We start from the raw sequence: 19102 nt of genomic DNA, 5'->3' as shown, positions 1-19102 counted from the left end.
TTGAAAGTTGAAATTTTATTTCACCACAACGATACACCGTGATTTACACAAACAAGAAACAATTGTGGCATGGAAAGTAGGAAAAAAGCTGCGCTATAGCAGCTTGACTAGCCCCACCTCCCATTTGTACAAGGGAACAGAAACAGCGGATTGCATTGGTATTTCTATGGGTGTTTTTTTAATTGTCGGTATTGATATAACTGCATATATCTGTACACTGGAACGCCCGCTGTTTACTGCCAGCGCAGGCCAGAAAAACGGCTGTCGCTCGCCATCGCCACTCCGTAATTGCATATCTGGCATTAATTGACCTTCCACTTACTTCAGGTACAGTTTAGGTAACAGTTAGAACTATTGTGAAGCTCAAATGCAGAAACTTCAAGCATCGCAACTCAGCTGCTACGAAAGCAGCCTTACCCAGTGCCCTGTCCCAGCGAGGTCTATCGTGCCGCGCGCGTCGGTGTACCTGCTGCTGGCGCTTTTTACTTGAAGTAGGCACACTTCTAAAGTGTAACAATGACTCTAAATTATAGTTTAGACATCTCTGAGCCTAAATGGACCATTTATTCGCGCGGGCGGTGCCCGCACAACGAGCGGCGACGATCGATGTGTCGTGCTTTCAGCAACGTAGGCTGTCACCGAAAGCTTCCTTCTGAGCGCTGGGGCCGGTACTTCCCTGACTCGTACGTAAGAACACGCAAGCTTGAGTTGACAATTTCGTACGCGTTAGTGAACTAACATACTGGCATACTTTTTCAGCGGATAGCATTAGTCATTTCTTCAGCGGTTTCTTAGTTGCAGGTGTCGATATAACTGCAAATATGTAATCTGGCACGCCAGATGTGTACTGCTACATCGTCACTTGCGCGAAGCAAAAATACTCCATAATCACTCGTGTGCGTTGATATCTACCAAACAAGACATGTGAATCGTCTGCACTTGTTGACCAGTAGGAAGTGCTTGAAACGACTATCAAATGAAAAAAAGGCTATCAGCAGCAACAGCTGCCAATCTGTGGCTGCTCCTCCAGTCTATTTGAGATTTTTCAGAGTAAAGATGTAGATGCTTAAAAAAACTTTGTGCTCTTGTTAATATCTGCACGTCATTCGGTGCCCGGAAGCCGTTCGTCACTGCGGAATCAAGACGCAATTGTTATTTGGAAGGGAATGTCGTGTCAGTCTTGACTGTGCGACTTCTAAACATGACATTGAACGGCGCGTTCTTCGCATAAAAAGTTGTTTTACAATTCCACAAGCACCTCATGGCGTGGCGTAGAGGGTAGCGTACTCGGTTAGAGATCCGGGGAAGCGAGTTCAAATCTCGTCAAGCAGTGTTTTATTCTTTTTTTAATCTTTATTTTAACATGTACTAGGGGCTAGTCATGCGCCGTCGCCATCCGCAGCCTCCCCTCCTCCTCCGCCATTTATCTGTGCATCTCTTCCTCCTCTCAACAGAGCGCGCACTGCGCTCGTTTCTCCCCTCCGCCCGGCGCGCGACCTTTAGTTTTACGTGCGCCAGCTGTATGCCAACGCGCGCATGCGCAGGCAGGGGGGGGGCGGCGCTCGCTATAAATAACCGAGTGTTGGGGCCCGCCGCCCTTCGTCGGTTGGTTTGTGCGGTCGCTCCGCGTCCGGTGTCGCTGGTGAAAATGTATGCTAATGAATCCGCAAACACACTTACTGACGTCCCTTACAATAGCGTCAGCCAATGTGTTGGTGGAGCCGCATGCGATTCCGAAGACACTTCGTCCACGGACAAGGCCTCGCTGAGAAGAGCTCGCGATTCGGTCGCCTACGAATACTCCAAGACGCATCCGCAAAAGCTGGTGTACGTTGCCATGAGCCGTTGCACCAACGGCAACAACCTGTACCTCAACAATGAAGCCGGTGATCACCACTTTCATCATGCGTGCGAAAACGTCGACAAGAACATGGCCGACGAGTTTGACCGTTTGCAGAAACACAGGCTGGACACCGTCACCCAACGATACTTTCGCGCGCTCGAAGACGTTCACTACGAGTCCCACTTCACCCTGGCACTGCTCAAAACCAGGTCGCTGGGCGCTCACATGGTTGACGTCGTGCGAGACCCCGTACTTCGCAGAGTGGGCGTGCTTTGCTTCACCGCGACGTGGAACGCCACCGATGACGTCGACGTTGTGGGATACGCTCCGGCCGCGTGCACGCACGGGTTCCAACGACCTTCGGGCGGCGTGAGAATTTACGTCAAGCGTGACGACGTCGACTCCATCGAATACCTCCAACTGCGGCAGTGCGCTCAACAAAGTGCTAACGGCAAGCACTGCGTTGCTAGCGTCTGCGGAGTCGATGTCATGAGAATGTACCTCGCGCAAGACCTATCGCGTGCCGCCATGGAGAAGTACGTCGACGGAGCCATGGAAAAATACCTGAAACAACGATTGCAACGACAACCCTTCGTGATAGTTGGCGACTTAAACGTCGACGTCATCAATGACGATTGGGTGGTCGACTACTTGGTGTCGCGGCACTCGCTGAAACGAGCAACGCACGACAGCAAACATCATCCGACCATGGTTCGTGGGACGTGCATCGACCACCGCTTTGCAAATTCTACCTTCTACCACTGCAACCAGACCCACTCAACCTTCACTTTACAAACCATAAAGTCATCTTGCCCAAAATACCCAAAGCGTCTCATCAATAAAATCGTCTTTAGCAGCATACGTGCGTGCGTGTTCACTCGTGTTCACTCATAACACACACACATGTCGCAAATTACAAACCACATTTATCGAAGTTCAACATATATGCTCCGCATGCTAACCAGTGTTTCCACTTGGGAAACTGCGGCCATTTTTTAAAATTTTATTGTGAATGCGCGTTATTTTACCTATATATTTATTTATTTGTGACGAATGGGCTCCCCAGTTTTATCCCTGGAAAGCCATTTTGCACAGAGTACTGGGACGCTGCCGCTCCAGCGTCCCAGTACCTGCGCTGGGAGGAGCTGGTACCAGCGCTATACTGGGCCCATAATCAGGCATGGCGCTGGACACTGGCACCCAGTGGCACTGGGTTTTGCAATAGGGCTACCACACAGCCACATGTCTGTTTGCGAACACAGTGAAATAAATTATCATGCTTTATAAACAGATGCATTCTGTATACATGCTTCACAAGGCAAAACAGAATACTGCAGTACTGATGCGTGGTGCAAGCGTACGTCGTCATCAGGCGTCATAAGATGTCATGAATATAACTTCATGGTTTAAAGCATGTCAACCACTACTCGATCGGGGCACAAGCGTTAGGGCGCCTACTACCTCAAGGACACTTAGTTGGTGCATAGCAAGGTCAAAAAGATTTCATGCACAAAGTATCTGGAGTACGCATTCGAGACGGGAGATAGCTATCGCAATCAACTCTTAAAAGCGAAGCGTAAGCGTGGCGAGTTTTTTATACGTGCTACATAATATTTAGGGGGCACATAACCACACCTGGTATTGCATAGGTTTGTATGAAGTGGCCAAGGCATTCTCATCAATGCATAACCTAGTCCTAAAGATCAACGTTTAAAAGTGTCTCGAGTCGTTGATGCTTGTATTCACCATGTTATTTTAACTTTCGGGTTCATGAGGGTCTCGCAAGATGCGAAAAATACAACACATCAATGAAATACTGAGAGGCCTGGTTTAAAAGTGGTCGTTCATTGTGTCTGTCAAAGCATGGTAAATCACCATCAAATACAATTGCGATGGTTTGCAAATTTATGCGCCTATATAAGAAAACTGCCAATACACATCGCTACCTCCCCTCAATAGTTTGCAGTGAGGCCTGCTGCTTTCGCAGAAGCTCAGCCCAAAGGTTCTTAACCGACGTTAAGGACAAAGCTATGTCGTTAGTACGCTTGCGATAGGCACAAGACAAGTATGGCGCGTGAATGGGATTTTTTCGAGCCACGGGCTTTCAAGAGCTGAAACGGTCAAGTATCCTGGTGACATGTACTATAGAGATCTGCCTAATCATGGCACTTACCTATTTGTTTTAGAAACCAATGACATAAATTAAACATTGCTCTCCTGAAAGAATTGCATGCTGCGTTTTTTTCCGTTTGCTCATAGATGAAAAGCTCCATTTTCAGCAACTTAAGGGAATGAAATTGTAACAAGTACTTTTTTTCTACGTAGGGTGAACATCACAAAACTTTGCATTGATGCTGGCCGTGGAGAATGCTCGAACGCTTCTTTCGTGAGTTTTATGTTTGTATATGGTACTTGGTTTTTATGCGAGTGCTATCTCTTCAAGGGCATACTCAGAAAGTCATTTCGCTGAGGGCCTAGCGATATATACACATGTCAGTGCTTGTGCGTGTATATGTGAGCGTATCACGTACACACAAACTGAACAAATAATTGTCGAAGAGTGCGCAGGTTTGCCGTAATGCTCTCAAGTCTGCTTGAAACTACGCCTGCGCTGTGTACCTCAAGTTCTTGTGCTTCGCCCCCAATAAATGCATGTAACTATTACTGCTAGTAAATTATGTCTAAAAACATTTTTTCCTGGAATTTTTGCATCACCAGATTCAACAAAATTTTGCAGTTTGTGGCGATTCAATGTGTATTGACACCCACTGCTGCCGTCTACAGGCCATTGAATTTTTTGCAGGCGTACGCTATTGGTACTAATATGGAGCTTATGAAACACCTGCTCCAGTACTCTTACCCTATTGCATACATGGTGAATGATTGCACCATGAAATTCATGGGAGAGACCTGCCAAAGCTTCAGCTGCATGCACTTGTAAGTATTTTCTAGATTGTTCTTTCCGTTTTAAAAGCGATAATTTCATAGAGTTGCAGCAGAACTGGTGGCCACAAATGATGAAAAAGAAAAAAAAACAATCATGACGTAATAACTTATTGACTTTTCTCTTGCCTAATACCGCCTCCTACCACAATAACCACACTTCACCACAAACTTAACCAAAGCGTAATAATGGGCAAACAACCGTGCTCGCGAGCGCCGAGCACGTCTAAATTTATCTGTCGCTGCTGGATACCGCCGCTGCCTTCGTTACTTTCACAAGTTCTTCGTGAACAAATGAAAGGAATGTGTGCCTGTGTTACATGCTCCTAAACTTTTTATTTCAAAAGTATTACCCAGCGAACCAAATAGTATTTGACTGTCTCTATCTATCTATCTATCTATCTATCTATCTATCTATCTATCTATCTATCTATCTATCTATCTATCTATCTATCTATCTATCTATCTATCTATCTATCTATCTATCTATCTATCTATCTATCTATCTATCTATCTATCTATCTATCTATCTATTTATCTATCTATCTATCTATCTATCTATCTATCTATCTATCTATCTATCTATCTATCTATCTATCTATCTATCTATCTATCTATCTATCTATCTATCTATCTATCTATCTATCTATCTATCTATCTATCTATCTATCTATCTATCTGTCTGTCTGTCTGTCTGTCTGTCTGTCTGTCTGTCTGTCTGTCTGTCTGTCTGTCTGTCTGTCTGTCTGTCTGTCTGTCTGTCTGTCTGTCTGTCTGTCTGTCTGTCTGTCTGTCTGTCTGGTCAAAAACAAAAGAATTAACAAGGCGTCGTTGTTGCCAATCAGAGCACTCTCTACACCACTCACTAAAGTCAGCCAATCTTGCAATCACACAAAACTAGTGACCTATCCACATTTACTCCAAATGTAGGTCTTCCTTCAGGAAACTTTGTATCCCCAGAAACAAAATAAAGCCCACTGCTCATTGTGCTATATGGCTGCCGTACACTCGACACATTCGACCGAATCTAGAACATGCATGCGGGACTCCTACACAAAAAATAATATCAAAGCTCAAGAGATAACTGAACACAGAGCAGTTACGTTCATCTGTTCTATACATAGAGTTACTGACTCTTTCACTAACCAAATGAGACGACACAATTTATTTCGATACCATAACGGCCCGCAGTGTACTTCACAGGGGTTGGGGGCATATAAAGGAGTGAAACAGCCACATCAAAAGTCAGGCATACTACTGTTTAAAAAAGAAAACTATAAATAAAATGCAGAAAGAACAACTTTTCACAAATAACAACATCAATATACTTTAGGTGTCTTCAGTTTGTGAAATGAAAATGATCAAAGACGACATCCAGTAAAAACTACAATGCAGATTTACCGAAAAGTGTGATTGCGGCAGAAAAATGAGTGGAGCGCTAACTGTTAACGCTGATGATCCTTGTTAGCGCCAATGCTATACAACAGTGAATTCCGTTGATATAATAATGTTAGTGCAAGTGGTTAATGCTGGTATTTTATGGTTATAGTGATTATATGAATACTTTCTGTTGGTTTTTGCCTTCACCATCATTCCTCATGTATGTATACTATCTATATTTATAAAAATGCAAAAAAAAGAAATGAACTAAAAGAGACGTTCCAGCGCGCGGGATAAAACGTCCTGCCTATAGTTTATCAGCGCATAGCCTTAGCTACTGAGCCACAAAGAAGCTCGTGTGTCAACGTTCAAACGAGAAGCTATTCATATACACTACTTTCAGGTGGTGGTGCCGATCTCGGAGAAATATCAGCGTGTTTTCAGCATTACTAGCTAGATGGCGCGGAAATCGCACTCGGCGCCCCGCTCGTCGTGGTGCGTACTGAACGCTCATCTCTCACGCGTACTATGCCCCGAATGGGGGGCAGTTGGGTAGGGTAGACGATTGGGAGTGTGCAAGCCTATCTCTCGGTGCGGTAGAATTGTAAGACTTGAGCTTTCACCGGAACTATTGCATTGTAGCGGGCGCGCAAAGGTCACTTTGCTCACTGCACAGACTGTGCTTGCGAAAAGAGTGTGCTTTTTTAGGCACAGCAAAGTAACCAATGCGACCCGTGTTAGTTTGCACTCATCTGTACCTGTGATTACATTTCGTGCGCCGTTTTTTGGTGTCATTTATTGGCAGATTCGGAGCGTTTCCACTAATGCTTTCTTCTGCTCCATGCGCAGCAAGTCTATTTCACTGGCGATAGTTCGTCAATGCACGTGTCCCCTTGCAGCATGAAGTACCTCTTTCAAGTGGTGAGAGTCGCCTTCTCATTGGCGGCCGCCATTCGGCTCCCCTTGTTTCGTAGTGGTTCGTTGAGTCACACACGTGCGCGGCATTATCTCGAGGAAAATTCACGGATGTTGCGTGCCACTGTGCACAAACATCTCGCAAGATCTCTACAAGATTTCAGAATTGCAAAATATCTGAAATTTATTTCTTGTGGCTGCTAAAGATGAAGCGCTACAAGTGACAACGCACGGACCGTTCCTCTTTGTGCCCCGTAAGTTACAACATTTCAGCCTTTCGAGGGTTATAATCCAAAGCGCTGTCATACGGGCACTTTCGATCGCGATGGAGCCTGATATGATTAACTCTTTCACCCCATCGACAGGACGACGCCAATCACTGTTTCGAAATTCAATGCCAATCTGCCTTAATCACAATCACCTGTGCACCGGATGCAATACACGCTCATTTGCGTGCTGTGTAAATACGTACTTAACTCATTCATTTTGGGCTGTACAAAATGCGTTGTTCCTTATCGTTTGTACACAAGCAGCATTCGGGTGAAGAACTGCGCCAACATCGTATTGAAAGCACGTGTCCCGTAAGTTCATTGTCGAAGAATATTTTCTCACTGTCTCTGTTTTCAGAAAAAAAACCAACACTCTTTCGCATCTTTCTTATTACTCATTGGCTCCCCCTGCAGTAAACAGCCGGAGGCGTTGGCGAGGCCAAACACGCTTTTCACAACGGATCGCCAGCTGCCTAGAAAAGACATGAGGTGCAGTTAACGTAGAGCTTGTTGTAGCGCTTGTTTTTGAAGTATATCAAAGTTTTCGTATGAATCATCGTGTACGTGTCATTTTAAATTACCCTATAATCAATGCAATGTGGTTTCTCATTTGAAACCTTTGTGGTCACTTCATTTGAATGATAACGATGAACAATTTATAACAAATACTAATTTACAAGATATTTTTAGAAAACACGCTAAACCTGGCATATTGGTCAATGTGTACGTGCGAGTTATGACTTAATACCATAAAATCCACATGTGGAGTACCGAACAGTATTATATGTTTTCAACAAAATTTGTCCAATCACCTGCTTGCAGTAAGGCAAAAGAGATGAAAACAAAAATAAAATACTGCGGATTGCAGGGTGTGGTCCGCAAATGAAGTAACTTATAATTTATTCATTTATTTATTACTGCAATTAAATCGCCCAAGTGGGCATTATTGTAGGGGGTTGAGGAAAAAAAGCAGTTTTATATGCGAAGCATTTTTAGCGAACTTCAGTGACATTAGGCCTATCTATCTATCTATCTATCTATCTATCTATCTATCTATCTATCTATCTATCTATCTATCTATCTATCTATCTATCTATCTATCTATCTATCTATCTATCTATCTATCTATCTATCTATCTATCTATCTATCTATCTATCTATCTAGCCACTTACGACTTTTAGCTCTCCTAGCTATTTGATGATGATATCGTTACGAAACTTGGTATGGCATAATATGACTGTATGAAGAACATATTTGACCAGTCAAAACAGGCAAGTCATGATATATTTGTCATGAATGTCATGATTTACATATAATGGCCCTGTAGCTCTTGCAGCGTTTTTTTGACATGGCATGTTGCAAAACTGGTATGATATGGCATGATTGCATGGCTAACGCAAGCGACAGACCCTAAGATGAAATTCATGACATGCCTGTCATGTAACAACATGACTAAATGGCACGCTCTTGATGCGCTCGCGGCCATTCTGCTGGCTTCGCATGTACCAAACTCGGTATTACTCGACGCGAACGGACGACATAGTTAAATCACATGTCTAAACATGATAATCACGACATGCGTGTCATGTAACAACATGACTACATGCCCTACTCATGATGCGCTCGTGGCCGTTTTGCTAGCTTCTCTAATGCCATATTTGGTATTACCTGACGCCAATAGATTACGAAGGTATCTGACTGGTGCACACATAATAATCATGAAATGCGTGCCATGTGAGAGCATGGCTACAAGCCACAGTCAAGGTGCCAATAAAATTTGACGTGATGCAGTGCGCGTGCTCCCCGGCGTTCATTTCGTCCCGTCACGCAGGCGTTACCACGCCAGGCGCTGGTCCTGCCATGTACTCGCAAGCGCACGCCGCGCTGCGTTGCTTTGACGCATGCGCGTTTCAGCGCGTCCAGCGTCCCTCCGCCACAAAAAAAGGGAGGCGCAGTGTTGTCTGGGTAACGCACTGGCACAAAATGCAACATGTCGCATTTCTCGGTGGTTGTCATCGGGCCGCGGTGAAGGATGCTGGTCGCGCCGGTCGCTCCTTTCGTCGGACTATAGAGTGCTCTCGTTTTGCTAACGTAGCGTCACTGTGCCCAGCGTGCGCGCACGTCAACGCTACACTGGAGCATATTGGGCTCTTCGTGACGCGCTTGCGGCCGTTTTGTTAGCTCCACATATAAGAAATTTTGTGTTACGTGATGGTAATGGATGATGAAAGTATATGACTGGTGCAAGCACGATAACCCTGGCAAGCAAGTCGTGCAAGAATATGACAACATACCAGGCTCATAGCGTGCTCGCGGCCGTTTCGCTAGCTCCATATATACTAAATTTGGTATAACGTGACGTGAATGGATGAGGAAGGTAAACGACTCATCCAAACATGATAATCGTGACACGTAAGTCATGTACGGCATCATTTAACTCGACCTCGTAACATTTTGCTTATTTTAAAGTGACATATCAACCTTTTTCATTCGTGCTTCACATATATTCGATTCCCCCATTACGTAGAATCTGCCAATTTTTACAGTCGAACAAGGCACCCGTTTGCGCCGTCGAGAATAGCATACAATTGCGCTGCAGCTCCTGCTGATTGAAGGCACACATCAAGTAGTGACGAACAAAAAGCATCGGATGTAAGATCAACAGCACACGTATACAAATTAGCTAAATAATTCTATTTGCGAATGGTAAAAGAAAAAAAAGAATTTGCAAAGGCAAGAGTATGACTGCTGACATTGTGGATTTTTTTAGTGTATATTTCTATGTGACACGTAGGGTGCGCTAGTCATGTATAAACTCGTGTTTTTGCGGATTTCATCACATACTATAGAATGAAAAAAAAAAACTTGAATTGCAAGAACTTTCTGCGCTGCTCAAGAGGCTTTCATATGAAGTAATTCTTACTGCTTGAACACTGGAGTTAAAATTGTAATGATTACTGACAAAGCGCGCCTCGCGGTTTTGTATGCGGTAAATGTTAACAATTTGAGTTTTATCATGATGATCCTACACTATACAGGCATATTAAAAGATAAGGGTTACATTTTTCACATGGAAAGCCTCTTTCAGACTTTTTAGGATAGACTTGAAATAGGTTTTATTAAAATTGCGTTTTTCTGTATACAATTCGAAAAGAAGATACGAAAATACTGTACGCAATTACAGTTCTCTTTCCTCATCACGGTTGCGGGATTCAGTCCGAATCGCTGCGGCTGCATTTTCTATAAAGACAAAGATGCTTTAGGCCCGTGTGCTCAGATTGAGATGCCCTTTAAGAAACTCCACGTGGTCGGTATTTACGGAGACCTCTACAACGGCGTCTGTCCTAAGCACATGGCAGTTTTGAGACGTTAAACTCCAGGTATGAATCAATCAATCAACTTTTTTGTCACGACAGCACGTGGTTCTTTTTTCTTTTTTTATTTCAGCCGGCTAGCAAACAGTTTTTACACTTTTGTAGAAGGCTCACAACACACAGACACAATGAAAGGTCATGAGACTTTCGTGCGTGTTTCAATTAATAACCTATAAAATTATTCACTGACTACTCGACGATAACATTTCAAGGTGTTAACGCGACTGCCGTGGACGGTAGTTTTCAGCTGCAAGAAACTCCAGCTGCTGATTTCGCTTTAAAAATAAATATTAGAGAATAGAAATTGGAGGCTTTCACAATCCCGAAGCAAAACTTTCTATTTTTTCCATGTTGTTTAAGTACCACTTGCTTTGACACTACAAACTCTGTATGCAGCCCCGCGACACCCGTCGGCTGCCCATTGTGAATATAGGCGGCTTGCGGACGCATCGTAATGGCGGAGGCGGTAGCAGACGACGCTGTTGTCTTTACCCACCGAGGCAGCGGCAGGGGGTGCGCGCGTTGAGAAACCTTACCACTGACAGATTGAGAGTGCCCCCTCTATATTTCATTGGCAGATCTGGAGCAGCTCTGTCGCAAGATCCACTCCACGGACCAACTTTTTTTACTCCATGAAAGTTGTCGGATTTGATCGTAAGTCGCAAGCGCCTCGTGCCTTGAAATGGTGGCGACTTTGGGGGCGTCAAGCGATGCCGGTCGCTTCAGTTGCGCCTCGCGTTGGAGCTCACGTTTGGCTAGCGTAGCGTCACTGTGCGCATCGTGCCCATTCACGCATGAAGACAGACGGGTGCATTGCGTTCCATTCTGACCCTGCCATTTGCCCCAGAAGGAGCGCGTGTGTTTCACTGATATATTCCCCCGGTGTCCCGCCGCCAGGGTGAGTGCTCCGGCACAGAGTTCATCGGTCGCTCCCAATAGGCCGATAGATGACATCACCTATTTGAATAACGCAATAAGTGTTGTTAGTTCGATGTCAGTTCGATGTTAGTTCGCTCTCGTTCTCTCTGCGTTTTTCTTGCGTCAATACAGCGTCAGCAGCGCGCTTCGCGTTTCCATATGCTTGCACTTCTCAGCGTAACATTCCAGCTTGTTGCAATCGCATTCAACGATTCACCAATCACGGCGAAACTGAGTTGTTTTAATTGTGAGAAAAGAATACTTGATTTTATAGGCGCTGTATAACGTAAACCAGATGTGGTGCGCGGGTAAATTATGACATCGCGAAATTAATTGTTGCTATGTTGGAGGGTATGAAAGGACAGCCAGACAAGTGGTCGGCGCAAGGCGAGTAAATAAATACACAAGATTGCTTTTATTGCTACGTAAGTTATATTAACGCCTTAGAATCTGCCCAACCTGTTCAAGGCCTGCTTCTCCTCAACGTCACGAGTGGGTCAAACGCCTTCGACTAAAAATTGTATCATTATGGAAGAAACAGCAAGACCGATCCGGCGGAACCCACATCACGTTGCTCAAAAATAACGTCAGGTTATGCAGCAGCAAGTCAAGATAAAGACAGAGAATCATGTACTCCTACCACCAAAAAGTTCTCGGGCTGTACCGGTGGTACTGGTGAAAATGAAAGGTGGCAGCTTGCGTTTCTGCATCAATTACTGTAAGCTGAAGGGCCTTACGAAAAAAGACGTTTATTGGTTGCCGTGAATCAATGCCATGATTGATTTCCACAGGCAATGGCATGCATGCTACTTCTCGTCAATTGGCCTTAAATGTGGTACTGGCAATGGAAGTAGATGAACGGGACCGAGAAAAGACCGCCTCAGTGACGCCACAGGAGCTTTATGAAATCGAAGTTATCCTTTTCAGTTTATGCTCAGCCTGAGTCACGTTTTAGTGACGCATGGATAACGTTCTGCGTGTACCTCGCGACGTGATTGCTTTTTCAGCCACGTTTGAAGAACATCTAAAGCGGCTACTGCCTGTTCTTCTAGCCAAACGGTCCACAGGACTCACACTAAAGCCGGGAAAATACTACTCCGGCTTTGAAGATTTCGAGTTCCTTGGGCATGTGGTAAGTCACGAAGGTGTGAGGCCCGACTCAGATGAAACTGCAACCGTCGCAAAGTTCTGAAGGCTTGTGACAAAGAAGGTGGGCAGGTGTTTTCCCGGTCTCTGCCCCTACTACTGGTGATTTGTAGCAGCCTTTGCGAAAATCGCCTCTCCACTCACCCACCTTACAAAGACGTCGCGTTTGTATGGGCTGAAGAGCAAGATGCTTAATTCAACGAGTTGCGGCACGGTCTGCAAACTGCGCCCGTCCTTGTTCGCTATGACGAAGATGCACTAACAGCCATCCGTACAGACGCCAGCAATTTGGGCCTAGGTACTGTTCTTGTGCAGTGCCGAGATGGTGCGGAAGGAGTATAGTTGCCTACGTTAGCAAAACGATGAGATGCGCCGAGTCCAGCAACTCAACGAATAAGGAGTGCCTTGTTGTCGTTTGGGCAATTGCGAGGTTCCGCCCATATGTATGACCGTGCTTTAGAAGCCGTAAGTGACCACCACAGTCTTTGTCGGTTGACGAAACGAAAGACCCATCTGGACATTTGGCATGGTATAACTTACGGCTCCAAGAGTATGGCATGACTGAAGTTTCTGCATCGATTATGCTCAGTCTCAGTCGCGTATCAACAACTCATGGATACCGTTCTGCCCGGTCAAAAATGAAAAACGTGCCTCGGCGACGTGGTTGCTTTTTAGGCCCCGTTTTGAAAACATCTAAAGCAGCTACTCTCTGTTCTTCAACCCATATGGTCCGCGGGACTCACACTGAAGCCGGAATAATGCCACTTCGGCATTGAATAACTCCTGTTCCTGGGGCATTGCGGAGTGTAGTTTACAAGTCCGGAAGGCAACACTTAGATGCCGACTGCTTGTCAAGGTCACCGATATAATTACCGTCTACAGATGATGACAAATACGCAGGTTCCTTAGAAGTTGCTGATGCGGCTATCATTTTTTGATGACAAATAAGATAATTGGCATACGATTATGTGGCATACGATTACGAAAAAGTGGCATACGATTATGTTTGTCGTTTCTTAAGGCTACAGAAACCTCATACATCACTCTGAAGGACTTCCAATAATTTTATATGCCAGCACTCAGACTAGCACTTGTTATTGTATAGCCTCTGGATGCATTTGTAATCAAGAGAACACATATTTTCTGTCCTGAGACAGCAAATACTAGTAGCAACTTCTAAATCATAAAGCGCTTTTTCGCAGAGCAAACACTTGCTGTGGGAAAAGTAGCTCAAAAAGCAATGTGCATATACTAGAAGAAGGTCCAGAAATTTTTTAAAAACTACTCTACTTTATTTCTTTTGCCATGAATTTAGGGCATATTAAAGTACAAGTTCTGGTTAATATTTACGCATCTGTAATGGATTGGACGATGATGCGCAAGCTTACGGTAATTACAGTATTTGAGATTTCTTGATATAATTAACAATATCTTAAAAATTTTGAGAAAATATTAGGACTGATTGGGTATTTAGACCAGCTTTGTGCAAAAATAAGAAATTTTATCCAATTAAAACAGTTGGCTCAGCTGTTGCACTCCTAAAAACGCAATTATTACTACCAAAGTAGCGTGTAATATTGAGCTACACACAATGAAGATGTGCTGTGAATTGATATGAATTTCTAAATTTAATAACCGATTTTGTGCCCAAACCACGACCACACAAAGAAAACATATAGACAAGATGGGTGCTCACTTGCAACTGTTTGCACCTTATATTCATGAGTTTACACACAACCTTTAAAAGGTGGCGAGTTGAAATGAAGTACCGTTGCATCACTTGAAATTATGCTTAACAACTGAAAGGCTGCAAAAAAAGCACGCGCGGCCCTTCACAAAGTGTGCCACTGAAGTGGTTAACGAAACACCCACATCGCGTGGTAAGGAATACTAGGGTCAGACAGGGCGCTGCTTTAATGGTCGAGTGAAGGTACATGCTCTCACGGTAAAGAATAAGGACGATGGCCATTTAGGCGCGCATGTCACTTCATGTGGATTCACACTACGCATCATGCAGATGAGGATCCTGGGCAAAAGCAAAAGGAAGGCACCACGAGAAATTTAGGAGGCCTTCTACATTAAAAAAACGGGGCATAAATTATGTTAGCGAAACTTCACTCATCCCCTATGAGTCAGGAGCACGGTATCTAGAGATCATGTTGGGTCATTCTATGCCAAACGCCCCAGCTATTTTGGTGACCATCTCAAATGTCTTTGAAAAAAAACTGTGCTGATTTACTGCATTGAAAGCAGTGAAAGGGTGAGATATTTCCGAAAAAAAAAGTTTTTGGTCACGTAGCTGCGTTTTGAACTTAGCGGAAAGTCGTTTGGGTTTTGTTTATGCAAAAACCTTTAAAGGTACCGCTCATTCTTTTTATACCAAATTTCGGCTGCATGGTAAGTAAAACTCTGTATGTATAAGGTGAGAAGCTCATTAACATTAGTGCTTTTTTTCTACCACATACGTCTAAAAAAATTAACCAAAATGCGTTATGTTTGCAATTTTTCTATCGCAATATCTTTGTATGAATATATATTTTACAGAAGGCGTATTAAAAATAAAAAATACGCCTTCTGTATTTACGTATTAAGAAATACGTCTTCTGTATAAAAAATATTATACCGCTTCACTGTTTTCATGGCAGTAAATCAGCACAATTTTTTTAAATACATTTGAGGTGGTCGCCAAAATGGCTGGGACGTTCGGCGGGGAATGACCCTGTGTCCTATAGCGTGATTAGGCAAGCGACGGCCTCATAACGTTGCATATGCGTTGACGAGAACTGGGTTTATACCATCCTGTTGTCTCAAGGTATAAACAGTTGCAAATGAGCGCCTCTCCTGTTTATGTGTTTGCTTCAATTCAGTGGTCGTAACTTTGACGCGAAACAGGCTAATGTTTATTCGGACATGCGCCAACTCTCCCATCAGCGTGTTCTACTAGATATGAATGCCACTGCTGCATATGTGAACAACTACACCACGTGCAGGCGGCTGAGGACTGTGAAAAAAAAAACAGGGTTATACAGTACCCTAGCGAGGCACTTTCAATGGGTTCCATGGCAAATAGAGACATTATTAAACACACGACCTTCTGCTGCATTCACGACACACTATTAGTAAATCAACCTTTTGAGTTAGAGACATCTAGACCCTCTCCACGTTATCATACAATCCTGTTAACATTATGCATCTGTACAGTTTTCCACATGCACTCCTGTTAATCTTATGGCAAAGTGATACTCAAATTGGAAAAAAATAAATAGGTAGGACATATAGTTTCAGACGAAAGCTTTTGCATCAGAGGAATGTTCCAAAAATGTAAAAGAGATTTGATGCACCCTATGAGTAGCGCCCACTTCTGTTGCAACCCTTTGCGAGGTCCTGAGCCCGGAACAGCCGCTTTCAGGTTGTGATGAAGAGTGGACTACATCGTCAGCACCCAGTCCACTATAGATGACGAAGTGTGCTGTCCTTTCAACGTTTTTCATGTAAGTCATGTACAACATTAAAGTAAGCATCTAAAAATATAGGGAACAATCATAATCCTATTATGATGTATCCTGTATAAGAAACTCTAGCTTCCCCACTTCCACTTCACCACTATTGACTTTTACGTTTACCGGCATCTGTGCACATTAGTGCACGAATGCAAGTGCCGTGGCTGAGTCTACACGACGGGTTATCGAAAACCTTAGCAAAGGTGCATGGTGGTGAAAAAAGCGCTTCTTTCCTTCTATTGTGCACCTACCCAAAAGTTTGGAATATACCAGGACGCTCAAAGTTCCGCCTTTACACCAATTTCAGCCTCTACACCATGATTTCTTGCTTAGCTAGGATACCCTAGTTAATAAGCCACTGCAACAGGTCATACAAAAAATATAAACCAATTCAAACTTGATATTAAGCATAACTTAGCATTATACTTGAAGGATCCTTTTGTAGACAAGTACACATCACAGATGTTTATTCTACTGCGTGAAACTAGCGTAAAACATCGAGCAGGCCCCGATGTGAGGGGATGAACAGCGGATGAACCCACAGGCTCATGTGACACCGCTTGCAGCACGTCGAACATGGCATCATGCTGATGTTTATTTAAAATCATACAAGCCCAGAATTAATGTTTGCAGACTTTCTTTCATTGCGCGCACTATATTTGATAGGAATAACCTGAAGTAATAAGAACTAATGAGCACAGATTCCCTAAAACGTATATATACCTAATGTATTCACCAGTTTCATGTTGACTAATCCTGCATCACGTCTTTTCAGTGTTCCTATTTTGTGCATTTTTAGCGTCTTCCGTGAATGTAGGAAGGTGTTTATGAAGAGGCAAAGTGTTTTTACTACCACTATTTTCTGCTTGCAGCATTTTATTAATATAGTAATCCGTATTTCGTCAGTATTTATCTCCATCAATTGTGGTTTTTTTCAATTCTTACATTGCTGATTCCTGGTCCTTTATACATTTATTCATCTACTTCTCTCCTTTACGGTCTTGGAATGTGGAGTACCGTATAAAGAAATATCACGCGAAAAAACTCAAGGCCTGCATGGAAGGTGCCACAAAGGCACAGCTAAAGCTAAGAGAGCGGCCTTTCAAAGCGTTTTATAAACACTAATCGGGTAACTACTGCAAGTACACTTGCTTGATACCCACTAGGTCATTAATAAGGAATTTATTTGGGTAGTAGGCCGACATTGGCAGAGCTATTTTTCGTGATTCTTCTGAGAAGCTTGGTATGTGCTAAACACTTGCAAGAAATTTTGTCTGATTGTTTATGCAGTGGCTAACGACGATGAGGAATTATGGCTGAAGTGGGTATGCGCCACAGTTAATAGGGGATAAGGACAGGCTTTTGTGAAGGGTTGTAGCATTGGATGGCCTACTCTTACGCCATTCGCATTATGCGACGACTGGTTGTTCTTTGGCTGTTTTAAAACGCTTTGTAAGTTGTAATACCGCGATTGCTTTTCCAACATCAAGCCTGCCTAAGGCAATTGTGACAAGTCACAAGCACATTACTGTTGGTAAGATAATCATTGATGGTGTAGCTATGGCATATCGAAATGGTAGTACGAGACTAATTATCAACAAGACATTGTCCTCCCGCCATAAGAATTGATCGCTCAGTGCGTCAAGGTTGCCCTGTCAGTCCACTGTTGTTTTGCATCTATACTAAAACACAATGTCGGTCAATATTGCATAATGATATCATTATTGGGTTTAGAGTACAATCCTCAGAGGTCAAACTACTCGCATACGCTGATGATGTTGCGATTCGTAGCACTTCCTATAAACGTATTGAAGAATCAGTCAGTGTTTTTGAATCTATCGCTGAAGTTACAGAAAACCACATAAACTGAAGTAAATGCCTCGGCTTTTGGCATGTGTATTGGCCTTCAACCCCAGAATTGTTCGCAGCCATTAAATGGACAAGAACGCCAGGTAAATATCTTGGACTACTGCTCGAGTCATACGAAAGTACTGATGAATACTGGACACAGCGAACGAAAGAAATTAAAGAGAAAAAAGTAGGTGGAATGCAACTTCTCTGTCCGTGTTTGCTAGGGCTACTGCATGCAACGGGTTTTTTGTGTGTAAGCTATGGTGTGTAATGCAAGTGCTGTATTGTTCTCGGGTCAATGTGCAAAAATTACATCAGGTTTTTGCAATATTTGTGTGGGCGTCTAAGTGGGAAAGGTGCAGTCGCACGAATTTGTTTAGACGGGTGAAGTGTGGAGGCATTGGGCTAGGACTTCTGTTTATCAAGCAGTCAATAGGTTTTTCTTTTTTCGCGAGAAAGAGATCCTTTCCTACAAACAGTGTGTCAAACAAGACTAAGTAGACTGCTGCCTGAGTTTGTTGTGAGCACTCATGTTACCACAGGGGCTGTGCAAGGATACACGAAAGAAGTTGTGGTCAGCGTGCGGTTTTTGTGTGTTCGCTTTTCAAATGACTACCTGTGGTCTGTTAGAGAGAAAAAAAACTGTACAAAGATTTGTGACCCTATGCTCCCTATTCCACTGTACAGAGCGCTATTTACAGTACGCAAGGGTCAGAGTGTACTTAAACAAGTTGCAAAAGATTCCAGCAGCTCCATGTGCAAAAACATTCTTTTTCTTTAAATTACACACCGAAACACTTCGTGTAAGAACCTTCCTGTAAGAGCGTGGGTTTTATATGCCTTAGGGATCTCACTGTCTATCCTTTAAGAAACCGGAAACTATTGGCCATGTTTTTCTGCACTGTTGGGAAGGAGTTTACGTTTGGGACGTATTACAAATGATAATTAAAACGTGAGTTCCC

The 19102-nt window shown here is 43.6% G+C and overlaps 1 protein-coding gene across 4 annotated transcripts in view; it reads left to right on the top strand.

Annotated features, from left to right (window-relative positions):
• Window positions 1-19102, top strand: part of LOC119159444 (uncharacterized) — a 633480-nt gene that overhangs the window by 425045 nt on the left and 189333 nt on the right. For all 4 annotated transcript variants that reach the window (XR_012894521.1, XM_075890909.1, XM_075890908.1 and 1 more), the window contains 2 exons: window positions 4169-4229; window positions 4647-4780. Coding sequence is in view for 3 of the 4 variants with exons in the window: in XM_075890909.1 (XP_075747024.1) it covers window positions 4169-4229; window positions 4647-4780 (195 nt within the window). In the remaining variant the exon portion in view is untranslated. The remainder of the gene's footprint in view (window positions 1-4168; window positions 4230-4646; window positions 4781-19102) is intronic.

Source organism: Rhipicephalus microplus, chromosome 3, assembly GCF_043290135.1.
Source record: "Rhipicephalus microplus isolate Deutch F79 chromosome 3, USDA_Rmic, whole genome shotgun sequence".
NCBI classification, from domain to species: domain Eukaryota; kingdom Metazoa; phylum Arthropoda; class Arachnida; order Ixodida; family Ixodidae; genus Rhipicephalus; species Rhipicephalus microplus.
The sequence above is the reverse complement of the archived record's forward strand: the minus strand, read 5'-3'. Positions and strand labels throughout refer to the sequence as shown.